The sequence below is a fragment of the Netta rufina genome (genome assembly GCF_964035555.1).
Source record: "Netta rufina genome assembly, chromosome: 4".
Lineage (NCBI taxonomy): Eukaryota > Metazoa > Chordata > Aves > Anseriformes > Anatidae > Netta > Netta rufina.
Window position 1 is genome coordinate 18,175,334 of NC_140127.1, and position 21,294 is coordinate 18,196,627.

A 21,294-nucleotide genomic window follows, 5' to 3' on the forward strand; every position below is an offset into this window, starting at 1 on the left:
CTAAATGTTTGTCTCATTGTTTCAGAATTTCTCCAGTTGCTTTCATCTTGCATCACCTAGCATATCAAGTTACATCTGCTGCACTTGCATATTACTACTACTACTACTACCCTAATTATAGAAGGCACTTTACAAAGATCAGTTACTGTGCTGGCTGACTGTGCAATTTTTCCTCTCTACACACTAGATAAAACTGGTGTTGTCCTAGCAAGATATAAATTAAAGCCCACGCTGTCACTTTTGTACAGACTGTGGCAAACATTTCTTTGCTTACTGTTAAAATGATACTACAAGACAAAGGTGGATGTTGTCTTTATGCAGTTATCATTTTAAACAAACAATCCAGAGGCCTTGTGAGTTGGCTCCTGACATGGGGGATCAGATGCTTTACTCCACTGCAACATTTGGATTTTCACTGTAAAAAGGAAAGGCTTCAAAAGGACCTTGTTTGGGTTTAATAAATTCAAAAATGGCACATTCATCTTTCATCATTATAATCTAGACAATAATAAACCAAAACACAAGCACTCCAGTGGCATAAATTAACTACTTGCTGCAGCACATTTCTTTGATTTTAAAAAAATTATGCATAGCACAGAAAAATCAGATCTTGATGTGGTCACTAGATTTATCATAACTTTTTCATCAACACAGGAATGTGAAAGTTCCCTGAATTTAGAGAGTTGTCAGTGTTTTCCTAAATTCACATTTACACAAGGCATCCCGTAAGCAACAGTGACATGTAAAATAGCATTTTAATATATTTTATGGTCAGCAATCCCCTAGAGTATCATTTTAAGTTCATGTCAAACTTTTTGGAATGAACTACTTGTTATAACGTGTTCTTCATTACTCTAAAAGTGATTACTTCAATAGCTTGTGTGCTCAGAGACCTTTTTTTCATTGTAATGCATCCCCAATGAAGTCTTTTCTCTTAAACTGCAAAGGAGAAAGATGCACAGCTACACTTCTCCCATTACATTCTCTCTCTTCAGGAGAGTGATTGACTTTAGTGCCGTGTTCCCTCCCCATACCTGGCCGTGCCAGACGTATTAGGGAGATGTAAACATCGTGGCAGTCTCGTTCCTGAGGGATGATCAGCTGGATGACCTGGAAGTTCTTGCAGCGGATCAGCAGTGGGCAACCTGTGGCAGTTGTGGCCTGCTTCTCAATGGAGGAAATTTGGCTGTGGAGAACCTGTGAGGGAATTGAAAATTGTTATGCCACATGATGTAAATCTTCAGGAAGAAAAATTGTTTCTTATAATGATCTGCCAGGACAGACACAACAGCTTCCACTAGTGTTTCAGAAAACCACCCCACACCTCCTCTTGTAGTTTTGTTCCTACCTCCAGCATCAGGCTCAAGCAGTGCCAGATACATACCCTACAGACAAAGGCTTACAGGGTCTTTCAGTTGGTCAGACATTCGCCTGGTCATGCTATCCAAAGCTTTCTGGTTTTGTTTGTTTTGTAGTATAAGCTACTGATTGCCAGAAAAAGAGCTCTTATAGTTATCTGTGCAATGAAAAGATGAACCAGCATCAGTTGTATAAAACTCTTCCAGAGTCCCTAGGCTAAAAAATTGGGCATCCTAACTAACAAAATGGAAGTACAGGCAGTCAGGTAGACAGGCAAGAGCTGACTGCGCCTGGGTAGTAACTCACATTCAAAACAGATGTACTTTACAAAGGTGGTTCCTCTGTGAAATACATCCAGTACTTGTACAGTGAAGGCCCTTGCATTCCTCTGGATTACAATATCCAGAAGCCACTGAAAGTGCTCAAGAATTATCAAGCTGTAAAGGCCTTCAATTGGAATTTCACATGCTCTGAAGTTATAAAAGCAGCCATATAACCTGATTTATCACATTTAATCTACTTTGCAATATATTTTCAAACTACCATCAATGAATTGCCATGCAGTTACAGCTAACTGAAAAATAAAAATTCATACCCAGGTTTCTTTGCGAGTATCAGAAGCATTCTCCACAAATATGACATGGGTAGCTGTTAAATACAAGGTTCCCAGTGCAGCTTTTCTTGAGGATACACGATCAAGTAACCGAACATTTTCCACCTAAACAAAGAAATGACAGAGAAAAAGAAAATGAAAAAACGAAACCAAAAACCTAGGCTATGGCATAGCCTTTCACAGTGAGATCTCAAAATTCACATTTTGTCCATTATGAACACAGGTTTTTCATTCTAAGATTAGACATTTACCACCTACACAGCACATATATATGTGAGGCTGATCTACCTGCACAAGCAATAGAACACAGGATAGCTTCATAGCACAATTTAGGTTGGAAGAGACCCCAGGAGGTCTCCAGCCTGACCTCCTGCTCCAAGCACAGCCAGCTCTGAGGTTAGATCAGGTTACCCACGGTTTCTCCCAGTCAGATCTTGAAAATCTCCAAGGATGGAGCCTATCCAACTGTTCTGGGCGACCTGCTCCATTGCCAAACTGTCCTCACAGTGAAAATGACAGAAAAACATGCTGCAGGACAGAGTAGTATCAAAAGAACCACTGAATCCCTTAGTGATAAGCGTAGTCGTTACTTTTTAGGTTTAGGTATTGGGTTTGTGCCTATAGGCTTTTCTGAGGAAATTATTTTTACACTGATTCTCAAAAATGGAAAAGCTAAAGCTAATACAAATACATACCCTTCCCTTGAGCCCACTCTGTGGCCCCCACTGATCTCAGCTGGAGGGTTGCACACACCAGTGCACAAATGCGGACCCCAAATTTCTACTGCACTATACATACGCTGTATAGAAGATTAAGGAATAAACTGAAATTCTGGGAAAGTACAATAAGGGAAGCAAATTGAAACTGAGAGCCATAAGTAGATTTTTGTTTGTGTGGTTATAGGAGCAATCTATTCAATGTCCCCACTCCCAGAAAATTCCAGTGAATGTCCAAGTCATAAACCAAGTGGTGGTTTATAAGGAAATACAGAATGGTCAAAAAAATAAATCAAACACAGGAATATCTCAAAATTAACAGTCAAGCCTGAACCAAATAATGTTGGAAAGCTGCCTCACTATTGAAAAAATAAAAATAAACAAACTATCTCACACATAATATGGAAAAGCATAGCTAAGACCATCTGAACCAGAAATGCTGTGTGTGAGAGCATGAAAAGATGTTTTTCCCATAAGATCTTTCCAGAGCCATATGAAATGACTATCAGAAAAGTATTTATATATGAGAAAATATGATTATATTATGTAGTCTAACTCCAGATCTAACTTAATGTTCATTTTTTTCCCCTCTTGTGGTACCTCTGTATCCAAACATCTGTTAGTAAAGAAATCCAAAGACAATTTCTCCCTTGAGCTCTTTCTTTTTATCTCACCTTACCAAAACCCTGTGATAGCAAGGCAGGGCCTGACATTCCTCAAGCCATTCCAGAATTATCAGCGATACAAAGAAAGCTAAATTAAAAATAAATATATATATAATTAAAAAAAAAAAAAAAAAAAGAATAAGCAGGAGGTGATAGTGCTAGAGTGTCTTTCTTCAACAAGTTCCACTCAGGCTTGCAGACAAGTCTCTGGTAATAGTTCAAAAAATGTCTAAGCTATGCTGCTATTAGTGGACGTATCTGGAAATTTTTGCCTTCAGTCACCTTCCAACTGGAATCAAAGACTTAACACCCACTGTGGGAGGACATAATCAATTTTTACAATGAAATAAAACTAATTTTGCACCATCTCATGAAACCAGAGCTGGTTTCAAAAATAAATAATGAAGCTCTGCAAAGTCATTCTGATTTCCAATAGCATAGAGATCCCAGATTACATTGACAGAAGCTTCCTACAATACTCTCAGAGACGGGATGTAGTGTTTCTTGACATGTATCATCTCAGTCTTTACGGACCTCCACTGAAATCACACAACAAGCAGAATGATGCCAGCACCCAGAACTGGATGTTTGCAGTGTGTAATCTAAACACATTGCACTAATTTAAGAATAGGAACATAGAGGTCCTTAAAACCAAAACAAGCCAGTTTGGTAGCAAAATGCTTAAAAATCAAACAATTAGCAAAAAAGCAAAAACCAAGTCTTCTCCCTCAAGGCCAGTTATAATCTGCTTTAAATAAAAATAAAACAGCTAGAAAGCATGAATAAAATCTTTTCCCAGGACCATCTACTTCAGAGGTCACACATTGGGGTGAGGAGGAATGAAAGAAACACAGTGTTAACCCAAAACATTCACTAATAAGCCAAAGAGGAGATATAAAAGAGCCCAGATGGTACAAAACAAAGATTTAAGCAGTGCTCCAAACCTAAAAAGAACCCACGAATAACAACAAAAATGAGGTTCATCTAGACAAAACAGGAGTACCTACAGTGTAGTCTGGCCATGGAGGGCTCTGCTCTACAGGTTCTGGTCTTGTTCAAGGAAGTTGTCACCCCCAAATACCACCCTACACACCGAGGTACTTCAGGATATGAAACACAAGCAATGCAGACTCAAACAGCAGGGCAGAGGCTGAAGGCTGAATTTTCAGGCCTCCTAATCATACCTTCATCCTACTCTTCAGTCAGAGACCCTCAACTGAATAGCAACCAGGACTCACTATAATTATTTTTTGAATACAAAGCTACAAATAGAATAAAGAGTAGGCATGAATAAAGAGAAATAGCTGCAATAGGAACTACACAGTAAGTCATATTTCATTAAAAAAAAATTACAACTTCATGGTTCATCCAGCCCTGCAGTTTATCTCTTAGAGTGGAAGAGTATGAGGCAAGCATGGACTGATGCTCCCTCAGGATGTTACTCCAACTTCTAGAAGCCAGCAGCTCTGGGGGTTTCTAAGCTGAGGTCATCGTTTCTAATAGCTCTAATTAGATTTACGTTCCATGAATTTTGTCATGTAACGTTTTGAATCCCTGTAAACTAATGACACCGGCAGCGCCCTGTGAGAGTGAACTTCACATTCTGCTATGCATTGTACAAACAAATATCCTTTCCTCTTGCTTGTTTTGACACTGCCACCAATGGCAGGTGCACTCTGGTGATTGAGTTCTTAAACAGTGAATGTTGTTCCTCGTTTACTTTGTCATACACACTGTTACAGATCCTTCCCTCCGTTGTCTCATTCCCAGAAGAGCCCAACTTTATGTACTTGCTACCTGTACGGAAGCTATTCCTGACAAGCTCTTCCATACTTCTGATTTTGTGACAAAAATTCAATTTCTTAAGAGGCCAAAAGTGCAAACATAATTCAGGATATGAATGTATGGCAGATTTGTGGAGTGAAATAGTATGTTTGCTCTTTTGTTCTCTATTGATTTTTTTATTATTTTTTTTTTTTTTTAAGTTTTCAAACATTGCTTGCTTTTTTTTTTTTTTTGCTCCTTGATTAACACTATTTTTTTTTTTTAGAACTAGGTATTATAACTCCAAGTCAACCCTGCATACATAAGCTAAGACTCCCCCCACCCATTTGTATTATCCTACATTTATCAATGATTAATGTTGTCTATCAGTATCATGAGACATTGCTACAAGCCTCTACGGCAATCTTTCATTTCTCCTACACTAGGTAACTAAAGTACTGTCAGTGAAGGTTGCTGCCTCTGGCATCTCCCCCCTATATCCTTCAAAACAGCTGTCAGCTGAACATCAGAGGCTTTCATATATTACTTGAATCTCTAGAGAGCAATTGCCTCCATTGCAAAAACTGAGTTAATTGTTTGTTTCTTTTGTGGCTTAGCCCCAGCAGGCAGCTCAGCACCACACAGCCACTCACTGTCCCCAGGTGGGAAGGGGGAGAGAATCAGAACAGTGAAAGTGCAAGAACTCATGGGTTGAGATACAGTTCACCAGGGAAAGCAAAAACTGCACACAGGCAAAGCAAGACAGGGAATTCATTTGCTACTTCCCATCAGCACACATTTCCAGGACAGCAGGGCTGATCGCGTGTAGTGGTTTCTTGGGAAGACCAATGCCACCACTCCAAACATCCCTCTTTCATCCTCCTTTACCCCCGTTTTATTGCTAAGCATGATGCCACATGTTGTGGGACATCCCTTGTGCCAGCCTGGGCCAGATGTCCTGGCTGTGTCCCCTTCCAGCTCCTGGTGCACCCCCTGCTTGAGGAGCTGGGAAAGCCTTGGCTTTGTGCAAGCACCACTCTGCAACAACTAAAACAGTGGTGTGTTACCAACATTATTCTCATCCTAAATCCAAAGCACAGCATTGTGTGAGCCTCTATGAGGATATTAACTCTGGCCCAGCCAAACTTATGCCAGTGTCTTATTTTTTAGTTATTACTGAGAGGACCTTAGTCTGTGGTGATGAAGTATATTTAAGAGCCTTTGATAAAGATATGGAAGATCACCTGGGTTCTAACAGATGGATTCACCGTAGTTCATATGTTCGATTACTTTTCCAAAGAAATTTAAAGAATTATAAGTTCCTCTATGAAAGCTATGCTGATTCTTCCCCCTTTTTAATGACACCCATAAATCTAAAGATTTAGAAGGGAGGAGCAAGGGGTGTAGCAGCTCCTATCAGTTTTCTCAGATTAAGTATCATTCATCACTTCAATTTTATTTATTTATTTATTGGACTAGAACACCTTTAAGCAACTCACCGTAGTTACTGGCTTGATGGTTTTGTACTTTCTTTTAATTGTTTTGTGTGGATACCATCTGGCCATAGTATTTTATTTTATTTTATTTTATTTACCATTCACTGTTGTCAGTTTCTCATGAAATCTCTTCTAATAACACTTCTATTGGTAACAAATATTCTGGCACATTCTTGACAGAGAGGTAGCCCTAAATACTTTTGCCACCTCGATCACTTATTAGCCCTATATATTTCTGTCTAGATTTTGTCTACTTAAAGACAGCTAAAAAAAAGGTTTTGCTACTATTTTTTTTTTCTAAGTTGTTCTTCAAAATCTCTTTTGGCCTGCTTTATTTTGTTTATATATCTGGCTTGTTTATGTCCTATTTTCCTCATTTAAGTACAACTTCAACTTGAAAGAAGCCCTTTTACTTTTATTAAAAGAAGTCCTTTTAATAAAAGACATCCTCTTACTCCTTTACCCTGCTGTTTAGCTATTCAAATCTTTTGTTGGTCTTTTAAAGCCCTTTTTCTGGAAGTTGGCTTGCAGTAAGCTCCCGTATTTAAACAATCTTCATGACTCCCGTAAACATTTTAATTTTTGGCTCTCTTTCTTTTTAAACAGTTTTCATATTTTTATGTAGTTTCCTCTTTGAAGTTAAACATTACCATGGGAGATTTTTCTTTTCTTTTCTTTTTTCCTTTTGCTATTTCAAGAATACTCATCTAAGTATTTTCATTGCTGTCACACAGAGGTTCCAGTTTTATCTTGAACCAGGTCTTTGTGTCAGGTCCTAGAATTACGTTCAATTTTTTTCAAAATAAGCAAACATCCTCTGTATAAACAATCATTTAAAACACCTAAACTTTTACTCAGAATCGCATCCCTAGCACACCCCTATACCAATTTTGTAATGTCTCCCTTCGTTATTGCATTTTCTGCCTTCATGCCCTGTTTGATTTCAGTTAGGCTGTCAACAGGTGATGTGACAGCGAAGTTCCCCATTTTTCCTGTGTAGTTTGCCTGTCATATTGAGTATTGTTCTTTCACCAAATTTCTAACATGCATATCATAGCAACCTTCCCATTTACAACCAGTAACTTTAGTTTCCACAGCTTTCTTCAGACTTAATATTTGTACAGAAACACAGACACATTTGGTCCAATTGTCTATGCTTTTTTTGCCATGGTTAAGTCACTCTTGGTGACTTCTGTTGATTTGAGAATATAGAACTTTTTATACCATCTGAAATTTTATGACACATCATAGCATCCAAAGTACCAGACATTTTCTGCATTCTAACAAGAGCTTCTCGGTTTTTCTTCAGCATGGAGAAGTACAACTCCAAATTAGCTCTCTTACCAGGCTTGACAAGGAAAAAGTGCTGTTTGTTAGACAGTGCAGTTGAATTTTTATCTAGCACTTATTCCTGCTGACCTCAATGAGTATAGTAATTCAGTTAAAACTAATGAGAGCCTCAAAATTTGACTTGATTAAAATTAGCATGATTTGTTGATTAATCTTGGCTAACTCTCATGCCACATATGCTAGTCTGTGATGATAGTAATAGAAAATATAAAGCAGGTTTACTAATAACTTGCCTCATGAATGACTTCATCATATCTAACATTCTTTTCAATGGGGAAGTAAATTACTGTAGTCTAATCTCTTTCTAGGTGCAAAACCACAGTTCTGATTCACTGCAAGCAAGTGGCACTGAGTGCCTTCAGGAGCAATAAGGGTTTCTAAGCCCTCAGGAGCTTGTTCTAAAAATCTCTGCATAACCCCCAGCTGGCATACATAGCTTTCATCTAAACTTCATCTGTGTTTCTCTGCTTAGTTTCCAGTTACTCAAACGTTCTGGAAAAGAAGTATATTTCACCCATGGACAAATAAATAAATAAATAAATAAATAACAAAGCAATCTTCAATCTTAGATTTCATTCTGCTCATCAAAGGATTCAGAGAATGAGTCTTCTGTCTTCTTTTCCACCCTTCTAATCAGCAAAAGAAAGCCAAGTCAAATAGTGTCTTTAAATGGTCTAAAAGGAACAGGAATATATTCATTTCCTCAAGAGGGAAACACACATTGCAATATTGCCTTGAAAAAGTTTAGTTTTTCTATCCAAAAAAAAGTACAAGCATGAGGAGAAATTGGTATTAAGAACAGTTAAAGAAAAAAATTGAGTTCAATATTAGAAAAAGTCACTGTAGTAACTATTCTCCTACTTCTCCCAAATGCACCCTAATTTTTAATCAAAGCTGATGCAGATGTTGTTGCAGAACATGAGAATTCATGTATGTACACATCACGAAAAGGCATACTCACCACACACATGGGCTTTGCCTAAAATGAAAACCTGGTGAGAGAGACCAGGTCAGAGTATGACAGGTAAAGAACAAAAAAGAGCAAGTAAAGCTGAGAGCTTGGAGAGCTTGAGGAGCAAAAATGCAAGCACTAACCAAGCCAGCCTGAAGAGTGGCACCTAAAGAAAACCTTTAATGATTTATTTGAAGCTGTTGCCCCCATCATTTATTTTTGCTTGATGACTGTGGTTGTCTAGGCTTAAGGGAAAGACTGCCAAGAGATTTATTTCAATGATTACAACCCCTTACATGGGGATAAATAATGCTGGCCAAAACCCCTATTTTCAATGCAACACAGATGACAGAAAAAGGAGGCAAAAATAGAAGTTACAGGGAACACAAATTAAGAACAGATGGAAGGCACTTTTTACTCAGAGCATAAACATGATAAATTGCTTATGAACAAGGTTGCCAGAAGGTCATTCAAGAAAAAGATGTCATATTAGGGAAAAGCACAGGTCAAATCTTTATTCAGGCACAACTCCCACTAGTTTCAATGGGACTCCCACCTAAGGAAGAACAGCAAAGATATGACCCTGAAAGTGTTCAGAAAAGCTGCTGTGACAAAATGTTACTCCTAAAAATATCCATGTACCCTAATTTGTTTTCATCGCTAGCATAGATTACTTCTTGAATAAGCTCTGACTGCATGGCCTATTTTTAAAAGATTCTTGAACATGGTACCTTCATTCTCGCTTCTTTAATTTATTTAGGCATCTCCAAACACATGGCGACATCAAAAAATGCAGAAGTTACTGCTAGTTTTTCATGCTGTTTATAGCTTCATGTTTTAACTTTCAAATAAATACGGGATCAGTTTTTATGGTGGACGTAGGCTTGAGTCAGGAAAGGAGAGAGAAGTAAGATGACAAGCAAAACCATCTCATGGAGTTCTGTTTTCACTACACAGGTTTTCTCTCGGTGTGTTTCCTTCCCATATATGAGCTAAACCTGTAGTTGCCACTTAACACACTGCAATTTAACTGCACATCTGAAAGATGTGCAGGCAGAAAACCCATCTGGTAGCTAAGAACAAAAGAGCTCTGCTACTGCCCATCACCAACGAGGAACTGTTATTAATTATTCTAATTCCTTCCCACCAAAATGGAAGAAAGGCGTGAACACCCTCACAGCTAGGAGGAAGCTGCTAATTAAAGGAAACTCTTAGCTCAGGACATGTCCTCATGAGTTTCTCCATTTTTCAGTTAAATAAAAGTTATTGCTTTGCAGCCAAAGCCTAAGTGATAGAAGTTGATCGAGTACCTTGAGATTTGAGTATACAAAGCAGGGAAGTCATTTTTGGTGGTTCTTTAAAGGTACAGAAAGTGCAATGGTTTCAGTCACTGATTCACTGTATATGACTGAGCTTCTAAGGTTTTGTGTGATGTCCATGACCAAAAGAAGCTGGCCTTCATTGTGGGTTTGTTTTGGACTGGAAAGTGAGGAAAGGAGGCTCAGGGGTGACCTTATCGCTCTCTATAGGTACCTCAAGGGACGCTGTAGCGAGGTGGGGGTTGGCCTGTTCTCCCACGTGCCTGGTGACAGGACGAGGGGGAATGGGCTTAAGTTGAGCCAGGGGAGTTTTAGGTTAGATGTTAGGAAGAATTTCTTCACTGAAAGGGTTGTTAGACATTGGAACAGGCTGCCCAGGGAAGTGGTGGAGTCACCATCCCTGGAAGTCTTCAAAAGACGTTTAGATGTAGAGCTTAGGGATATGGTTTAGTGGAGGGCTGTTAGCGTTAGGTTGGAGGTTGGACTCGATGACCTTGAGGTCTCTTCCAACCTAGAAATTCTGTGATTCTGTGATTCTGTGAAAGAAAGAATCATTGCAGAAAAAGCTAGAGGAAACAGAGAAGTCTGAAATCTCAGTGTGCGTCAGGGCAGGCACACAAGAACACCAGAACACAGTGGTAAATGCACAGGATCTGCAAAAAGGATCACACTTTCCAGAAGGGTCTTGCAGGCTCTGTCTATGCCGGCTCAACAGCCGCTATTGCACAACCATCAGTACTGCTGAAAAGCTTGCTCCAAAGCCAAGAGATGGGGCTGGCTTAGGTCAGCAGCACACACATAGTCCTAGAAAGGCTTCTTCTCGTCCATCCATGCCTTCATCTTCCCTCCGGCTTCTAGACCCAGGTTTGCTGCCACTTTGCCTACTTCTCTTGCAATGTTACACATGCAAGTAGAAGCAAGAAGAAACTGAATCTTGGGAATCAGTGACAGGGCTCCAACTGACTTCAGCACTGCAGGCATGCAAAAGCTAAGGGAAGAGCTTGTACAAGCCAAAAGCCTGAGCCTAATGAGAAAAAAGGAGCACAGCTGGTATGGTTTGAGGCCAAGTGGAATATTTGAGCTTTCTTCACCCTGGTTGACCCCAGCTATCCATGTGTTTAGCATAATGCTCAAGAGTGAAAAAATATAACAGCGTTTGGTCTTTTGCACGTTAAATATTTTTTTCCACACAGAGAAAGTATGATGTTGTACTCATTAAACAAAATATACAATAAAGTATCTTTCTGCATAGTTTTGGAACAAGAAAAAAGGAAAACAGAGTTGTCATTTTAATGCCATTTAATGTGGTTTCTATTCTATTTTCAATAAGAATCACAAAAACTGTAGTTGATCCATGTAACTTTTTTACATTTTCATCTTTGAAGAGGTTTCTTAAGTACAGTAAAATAATGCACAATCAATCTGTACCACAGAGTCAGAAGGCTACGTATGTCAAAAAAAAAATCAACCCAAACCAAAAATACCAACATAATAAAATTTAAATAAAAACACCTTAAGTTCAACATTATAAAAAGCTTCCTCGGGGCAAACCTGCCAGGATGGGGGGAAAACATTCAAGAAAAATCTAAACAAACTTAACTTCTTTCCTTTAATGAATTAAGTTGAAATACTGGAAAAGAGATGGAAAAAAAAAAGTTATAAGGAATGACTAGTATGTGAGCAAGACAGTGAATATATTACCTAACAATTTGTTTGATTAAAAAAACCCTCTATTGTCTGCTATGATCTACAAGTGGGAAGTCAGTACCTTGTTAGCATACACAACTGAGTAGCAGTTGTATAATGGATGCAGTGAACCGTAACCTATTACAGGCATATACAGCATTGCAATATGGTGTCAACATCACAGCTCAAAGTTTTTTCCACAATGTTTTCTCTTTCAGTCCACATTCAATCCCATTTATCTAGAAAAGGAGAAAGGAGCAACTGAGGAATTTCACAGGTCAGTGCATTTTACTACATTTTCCAAAATTATTTAGACTTAGCTCTGAAAAACAAAAACAAAACAAAACAAAAACTTCCTGTGCACAGCAATAATCTATAGTAAGGAGAAACAATTGTGCATGGAGCTAAGGTGCAGTGAACAAAATCATGTATGTATACATGTATATATAAATTCCTCCATTTGATACAAGTTGCTCCATTGTGTATTCAAAACTATGCACTGTTCAGCAGTCTATTTCAGAGCAGCAGCACCAATCCCTTTGAGCTGCACAGGCCAACAAAGACTTGCATTAAAGGTGAATCTGCAGGAGCCCCTTTTCTCATGGTATGGATCTGGCTTTCTCAGCAGGAAATGGCAGTGTACGCTTTCTGTGCCAAATAGATCATTGCTCTAGCTAGCAGACATGGACAGATCAAATACCACCCACTTGAGTCCACCAGCTGCAGGCTTAGAGATTCCAGCCTTGACCACTCCAAAGCCAAACTTCCCAAATCCTTCACTCCAACCTCAGTCTCCTACTACACAAAAATACAAATCAAAGAATATCCTGCAGGCACATTCTAATGACTTTCAGTACCATCTTCAGTGCAACAAGTTTTAGAATTGCTGGATTAGACACAGATACCAAGACAGAAAATTAAAGCATGTGGTTAACCATGTTTTTAGAGCTTGTTTTGTGACTTTATTCAGCTGCCTCTTTATTGAGGGTCACATTATTGAAAATATGAAAATCTGGCATAAAAACCCAAAGGGGACCTGCCAATTCCAGGATTAGGAAAATATTTATATTACTATGGACTTAACAAAGCAACCTAAATTTTTTTTTAAAAAGAAGAAAACTAGAAATATAAGAATATAAACTACCTTTCCAGTTAATATAGTGACACAGTATATGAATCTCACACAGAAGAAAGTGCCTTGCTACTCAAGCAATGTGAGAAAAAGCAAGATACTTGATTTTTCTTTAAACAACACTGCAACCAAAACAGAAATAAATTGCATATTGGGAACAGGCACGTGTTTGAAAATCAAGTTTCAAAAGTGAAAAAGCACCCAGAATCAAAGGGCTCTAATGCCAAAGGTAATGTAAAATAAAGAAAACCAAGTGAAAAAAGAACCAAAACCAAAAAAAACAAAAGTGCTGGTTTCTGAGACATTTAAAGCCAGAGCAACACCTTCATTACCTTAAAAAACCTTTGGATCACTGGCTTCATCAGTGTTCTTGCTTCAGCTTATAAATTTGGCAGCAGCTTCCCAGATGGATCATTCTTACCTTCATCCTCTTCTAAATGTCTTTTAGTTAATATTCCGAATCAGATGTTTTGGTCTCTAAACCAGAAGCACAATTATCCTGATCTAGTACGACAGCTCCTTTGCTCACTTGAATAAGTAATTCACTTCGCAAAAGTCAGTATGCTCCTGGATTCGCTAGCTTAGATGTAACTAGTAACTAGTTGAGTCTGAATTAGCTATTATTTAAATGTTCAGCTGTCCCACAGGCTAATACTAATACATAGGCACAGAGTTTTGAGATGATGAATATTTGACATGTTTTAACAGCTTAACCTGTTTCACGTGGAACTTCCAACAGGATAACCAAAGACTAAGAAATAGATATGGATGAAGAGAACCAAAAGTAGTATTCTGTTTCTTTAAGAGAACACATCTTAATATATCACTATGAGAAATATGACTCAGATTACAGGACTGAGAAAGCAGGTGTAAGAGTAGTGAACAGATGAAGCTGATTATTTTAATAGACACAAACAGGAGAAAAAAAAACAAGGCAAACTTCCACCAGATAAGCAGAAAAATGACATTTCAGTTGAAACTGTACTCCAAAGTTTTAGTTGTAGTCCTCTGTAACAACCAAGTTGTTTGAAAAAATACACTGTCATAAGATCATTTACATAATATTTCAGCACGTTGAGAATAGAAAAATCACAACCTACTTGGACAAAATAGGATATATTTGGTCCACCCACTCCATGCTCAAGAAAAAGGGGGAAAAGCCACTATAATCTTGTTATATTTTGAAATTCCAGCAACAGGATGAAGGGTTTTGTCTACTGTCTACTCTTCTGTGCTGAATCTGCCATGGTTGCTTTGGCTCCTTGCCCTAAGCACTGCTCATCTCCTGTCCATGTGGCTACCGCCATCAAACAGAAATGGCCAGTGCCTTGGATCAGCCCTGAGCTTCCAGGTTCCCAGTTTCACAGAGGTGAACTCTCAAGTCCACAGCCAAAGGCAAGTTTCCCAGAACTTTAAGATGTGCTGTGAGAGCTGCAGGTGTCGGCTATGGAGCCAGGAACCAAGAGCTACCTATGGTTAAATTTCCAGGTTGGACAACTGACTTAGTACTGTGGAGCTCAGACTCTCTAAAACGTCCAGTTTCACTTCTGACATGAAGGAAGGACAGTTCTCAGATCCCCAGTAATCTCCTGGGGAGACAGCCAGGAAAAGGGAAATTTTTCATCAGAACCCTGCTGGTGCTTTCGCAGAACTTCAGCTACGACAACAGGCTTCTGGGAGATATTTTTTTTTGTCTGATAAGTAAGAACATGCCAATGTAAAGCAATTTAATTCAAAAGTTCCTGCCAGGAGAAATAAAATGATGAAGAATGGAGGGAAGGTGGGGTCCAACAGAAACACTCCAAAAGAAGGAAAATAGTGACACTATGAACTGATAAGCCTAAGAGAAAGAAGTAAAACATCCAAACAGGTGAAATACTGCTCAGGGACGTAAACCACAGCCCAAATCTTCCAATATAACAAGACAGAAACTGGTATTCACAAATATATGAGAATATTGGGAATAAGCCAAACAAAAACCATGATGTGAGGAAGAGATCCAAGACATGAAGAGCAGCTCTGGCTATGTGAGTCACTGGAGCTGCAGTATCACTGCAATATTTCCTTTTAGCAGGAGTTAGTTTAATTTCACTAATAATGAAATTATCTTGAAATCCTCCAAAATCAAAGACAGCTCTGGATTTCCTCTAGTACTACTCCAAAAAAGACATAGTAAGTGACTTGATGTGTCATATACAAAATGGATGAAAGTTATATGGATTACCAATTGAGACATTGGGAAAATTGACTTGTATTATGAAGTTGTTTGAATAAAAAGAAAGAACTATGAAAAAGAAAATAGATTTAAAATAAAAGGCAACACGACTCATTTACATATGCTGGAAATTAATTTTGGAAAGTAATACTCCTGGTAGAAAGACTTGTCATTATCATGAGAAATGTCATTGTATCTTAAATTCTGCCAGAGAAAGGGATCATTGAAAGGAAATACCTCACTATAGCATCACAAAAATGAAAGCACTTGAGCAACTCAAGTCATCCCAAGTATTGCGTTAACAAGAGTTACTCAGCCAAATGAATTTCTGAACTAACTCCACTGAAGACAGCTGCTACGCCAGGGATATATATGATGTACTCTTTATAATACGAATCTCATTTAGTAGGCCTGCTGCCAATATGCAAAGACAAATGATATGGAACAGAAGTAAATAAAATAAAGTAACTGACTAGCAACAGTGTGTGAAGTCCCCCTAAGAAATAAGTGAATATTTAGAGCTTTTATCTGTCAACCTGTCCATGGTCAGACACGCCTCTGTGGATGTTAACAAGATGTGCTTCTAGTCTGTGTGCAAGTATTGGTTATTAACTTTTTATGAGTGTTATGAGCAGTTTATCACATTTTGGGCTTGGGCAGTTATCCTAGGCAATCTTGCTGCTCAGTCCACACTAATAGCTGACAGTGGTTTTATTCATTTTTAATTTTAAATTGATTATTGGAATTATATACCATTCTACTTAGCTCTGCAGGACAGTTAGCAACTCTTAAATACTCAAATTACAGTCTTCATATATAGGATGACATTTTCATTGTGACATTTACATCATTACTGCCTGTGTATATTTGTATAAGCACACATCAAATGTTCACTCTCCATTCTACTGATAATATTACAACAAAGACAATGGCATTTGCTACATAAAAGAGTGTGTTAGAGACTCATCTATCTGTTCTCCGGTAGGTCTAAGGAATACCATTTCAAGAATAATGAAGAAAAGCTGTGTTGTCAAGTGGTTTCTATTTCTGCTATTGACATGTTATTTTTGCTTAGTAAGGAGAGATGGCAGTTAAACTCTTTAAGAGTAGAATTAAAGGCATTACATCTTCTGGTGCAAGACTAGGCAATGTACCATTTGCAAAATCATGTTATCACATCGACAGCATGTGGAAGAACAGGACCGTTGAGCAGGTGGATGCACACAGTCTGTTGGGAAAGACTCAGAATGGCCTTTGCAGTAGGAAATCCCACTGGAGCCATGATGCTGCCATATAGGAAACTAGAGGAAAGCTCCACTTACAGACTGAAAACTGGTTAAAAGATAGGAAGGAAAGAGTAGGGCAGTGAAGTCCTACAAAGCCTCAGATCTGCTAGTTACCACACAGGGTCTTGGGGTCACTGTTGACATTTCCCTGAAACTATCATAATTGGGTGGGCTGTTATCAAGATTTATGGTAAAGACATGGATAAGGTGAACATGAATTGTTATTTACCAAATCATTGAAGCTAGATGCAGGGGGTCGTGAATGAAACTACTAGGATTTTTTTTTAACAGATAGGAGAAAGTAATTCTTTCTACAGCTGTGATCTTCTGGAATTTGCTCCCACGCAGGCTGTGGAGGCAGCGGGTGTCAGCACGTTCAGAAAGGTTTTTGGCGAACTCACGCACAAGAGGTCCATAAATGGACACAAATCAAAGCAGGGAGGGCTGGACCTTACTGCAACAACCAGGGATGCTGACAGGATGTAGAAGGTGGACAGGCTCTCCCACTGCCACTGTCAGGCATGCAGTAATGACCTAAATTAATTATTTGTCCAAACAACATGGAATTTCTTCACTTTTAAAATTATTATTATTATTTATTATTATTTTGTTTAAATGATGGCTATATTATATTGGATTTATTTTAATGTTTACAAACAGTAAATCAATACTGTTGTATTTCAACTAAAATCAAAAACAGTTGCCAGGTCCTAACGAACATCATGCTTTTTACTGCCTTTTGAAGGAAAAGCTTTTACTTGGGGTAGGAATTTTGTTTTCCAGTATTATTAAGTTCATTAACTTTCAATGCATGGGATTTACCTTGATTTTCAAAGTGGCTGGGAATCTGGCAAAGTCCCATTATTTCAAAATAAATACCTCTACAGAGTAGGGCAGTTGCTTATCAAGCTTCTTTCAGGACAAAATTGGATGGGGTTAGGAAACACGATACTAGAGACTAACTTCCACGCAATACAGTGAGAATATCCTCATATTAACATAGCTCTCTCTTATCTCTTTTTACATTGCTGGGGCTCAAATTCATTTAACATTAAACTCCAAATTACCAGTTAGAAATTCAGCAAAACCAAAACAAACCAGAAAAAAATAAATTTTTGTCACTCATTTTAAGCTGACTTCTTCTGTACAAACAAATCAAAAATATCAGTTCTGTCAGGTAACTGTAGAAACATAGACACATTTAGGAATAACTGGAGAGATGTATTTCAATGCATCAATACTCACTTAGCTTTTATACATTTATGGAAGGATTTCTAAAGGATTTAAATGCACCTTTACCTCAAGCCATCTAAACTGCTTGATTATACCAGAGACGTAACTTCTAGCATAGCTACCACATAGGGGGATGCCAGGAATCGAGACAGCAGAATCAGCTCCCACTGAAGAAAGGTTCCAGGGGAAATCTTCACAGGGGAAATCTTCAGCCATCAGTACCAGGCCTTCTCACAGCTGCCTGATACAGGGGCTTTACATATGCATAGCAACATTTTAAGGCATCTGCTTGTAGAAAAGCTTCCGTTGCTCATAACAGGGGCTTGCTGAGGCCATTTGTTCAAAACAAGTGTGAAGATTTAAGATTTCCCCCTCCCCCTTATTCATCTGCTTTCATTATCTTTCTCAGTTGTGCTTTCAACATTCTTCGGCCAATGTGCAGAAGCACCTGTGCAGGCAACTTTCACTGATTGTTTCTCACCTGTGGTAGGAGAGATTGGTGTTCTGAGAGCCTTCCTTGCACAAAATGACAGCTCATCAAATAACAGGGGAGGAAGGGCAGTTCCTATAATACCTACATTCCTAATGTATGCAGTTTAGCACCAAAAGGCCCAAAAATCTAAGCTGAGCAAGACAAATCTCATCTCAAATTAATGTCCTCATACTAGATATTAACAATAAACAAATATTACATAATGTTTGTTATATAACTAACATAACGTACACAAAACAAATAACTTTTAATAGATCTTTTAGGGGGTACAGAAATAACTAGATAAAATAAAAATATCTCCTATCCCCAATTCAAGCTGACATACTGCTGTTTATTTTTAGCACTATTTTGAATGAATTGTTGTGTGTGTCAAAACTGTATCTTCTTTTTTGGCGCAAGATGAAAATTTTAAAATAACTTAAAAAAAATACAGGCTTTATGCTTGGAAAGATGGACAAGTAGAAGGAATACACTGTTGGCCTACAGAAACTAAACAAATTCACTGCCAGATCTTACATGCTGCGATGCAGTAAAGGTGGACGAAAGGCAGGGTGCCCCTCTCTGCTTACCCACAAGGCACGGACAAGGCAACTCAGGAGCCCCATAAATCCCCAGCCCACATCGCTGTGCTCACCCCCTAGAGTAGCAAGAGCTAGGGTAGCCCCTGAAACAGCAGAACGGCTTAATAAAAATAATAACGGTGGTGATGATGAAACCACCTCACAGGGGCCGGATCCTGCCTGCATGTCTGATCCCGCTGCCCGGCCGCCAGGACCCACCTTGGGCATCCGGATGTGCTCCATGGTGGCTCCGGGCCCTGCTTTTCACGCCAGCCAGGCAGCCATCCACACCTGCGGCTCGCTCCCAGTTTCCCCTCCTTTAAAAAAAAAATAAATATATATGTATGTATGTAAATATGTATATATATAGTAATTTTTTTTTTCTCCCCGCGCTTTTCTGCGCATGTAGGAAAAAAAAATAAAAAAGAAAAAAAGAAAAGAAAAAAAGAAAAAGATGATAAAAAAAAAAAAAAGGTACTTATTTATTGAAAGCAGATAACGTGCCTGCGTGTGTCGGTGCGGGCAGGTCAGCGGCTGGCCCCACCTCCCCGGCAGCAGCCATCCAGCACCGCCGGCGGGGATGCTCGGCGGGGCCGCATCCTGCCCGCCCGCCCGGCCCGGCCCCGGGCACCGCGGGGCACAGCCCGGGGGAGGATCTGCGGCAGTTCGCCGTCAGGTCCGAAACGACATGGCGAAATCCTTTCTTTCAGAAAAAGGCTCGGAAACGGCCAAGGGAGCTCTGGCTGAGATGGCCTCCCCCTGTGTTTAGCTGTTCCCTGGCCCGGCGTGCGCAGTATCCCAAAGACAAAAGCCGTGCTTATTGAAACCGAGGCACTGATTCTGTTTGTCTCAGGCTCTGCGGGTCTGTCTCAATAATTAACCTTTTTGCTGCATCCTCAGATTGGTGCAGGGAGAATTTTTTTTTGTGTTACACATTTTTCAGTCTTCTGCAAGAAATTTCTTGTCCTGTCTTTTCCTTACCTGGCCCAAGAGATAACTCTTTTTACCTCTTGAGGCAAAAAGAATTGCTAGAGAGCTGATTTCCCCAGACCACAGCCCCATACAGTCATGAATAAATCTCTAACCATCTTGGAATCACTATCATATTTTGTGCAAAACAAGAAACTCTTCAATTTATGCCAATGTGGTGCTAATAATTTCAGATACAGCGTAGCCCTTGAAGCTTACAAAATACCCAAATATTCCATATTCATCAATGTATTACAGCAATTCTTGACAAGTAGGCTAGTCCTGTTTGGGCTAGGCACACCGAGGAATAGGAACAAATGTGAAGACCTGTCAAAATACACAAAGGCCATGGCAAGAGTGCCCTGCTCCAGAGCAGAAGCTCTGTATGTATCCTTATCTTGCCTGCAGGGAACAGAACAAGCTTAATCCATGTTGTGAAAGCTAAAGTACATGCTGAAAATAATGGTGCTACCAAAAAAATGTATTTTACCCTAAGGGAAAGGGAATGATGGGCTTGGGACTGCGCTGGCTCCAGTCCTACCACTTTCTTGCTAGATGGTTCAGCATCAGGAATTTTTTTTTCTGCTGGCTCTTTGATTAAAGGAGACAGAAGCTGTGTTGCCAGAAGTAGGAGGCAAATCATGTCTGGGTTCCCTTCTTCTGTTTTGGCCCATTTCTGCCCTCTTTTGTCTCATAATTCAGCTGCTGTTATTGTGCAGGAGTGGCTGGGTCAACCATTATCTGAGGACACCATCAACTGGACGAAACTTCTACTGAGAGTTTTCAGCCTTTCCCTTTAACTCTGTTCACTCAGATCTGATATGAGGGTTGAAGATATCAATTTCTGTTGGAAAATTCACTGGATGGCATCCATAAAAGTGCATGAATTGCATAAAGAATCTTGTATTCACAAGGCTCAATTGGTGGCATATTTTGCTCTCTGTTTTAGGCCAGAGTTATCAGAAACAGTTAAGCATTAACCATCCACATAAACTGTTTCCTTTGCAGTTATGGTTAATGTAATTCATTGCATATAATATCATCTTTTGGCATTTGCTACTGCCAGTGAGTAATTAAAGTTGGAAGAAAGCATGCTCTTCTTTCTAGTCCCTGGAGACTTTTTCTTTGGTACATCTTGTGATTCATTATGGCCAAGTTCGAGTCCTACTGTTGATGCTGCTTTATCTTTGCTTCGCATTCATCAATATCTGCAAAACTAAGATGTTGCTCAGAGGAGACTGTTTATGTAGCAATCAGTTACTCAACATCCTGCCAGGGTTTTTGACCTGTACTGGATTAGTAAAATAATTCATGGGTGAGTACAGCCATAAACAGAACTTGGATTTAGATAAAAGTTCTGCCTACTGCATTTGTCACAGAAAGCTACAGAAAGCTGCAATAAACACAAGCTTCTCGAAGTTCTCTTGCATTTTTCATTTGCATTTCATGCTCATGGAAGTTGCTGTCTTAACAATCCTGAAAATGA

General features: G+C 39.1%; 1 protein-coding gene across 1 annotated transcript in view; it reads right to left on the reverse strand.

The window, feature by feature from the left end:
- MTMR7 (myotubularin related protein 7) overlaps window positions 1–19,082 on the reverse strand; it is a gene marked incomplete at its 5' end in the record, with an annotated part of 48,999 nt that extends 29,917 nt beyond the window's left edge. Inside the window, 3 exons of the mRNA XM_084286778.1 lie at window positions 1,035–1,197; window positions 1,955–2,077; window positions 19,059–19,082. Coding sequence (XP_084142904.1) covers window positions 1,035–1,197; window positions 1,955–2,077; window positions 19,059–19,082 — 310 coding nt within the window. The remainder of the gene's footprint in view (window positions 1–1,034; window positions 1,198–1,954; window positions 2,078–19,058) is intronic.
- Between the last annotated feature and the right edge of the window lie 2,212 nt (window positions 19,083–21,294).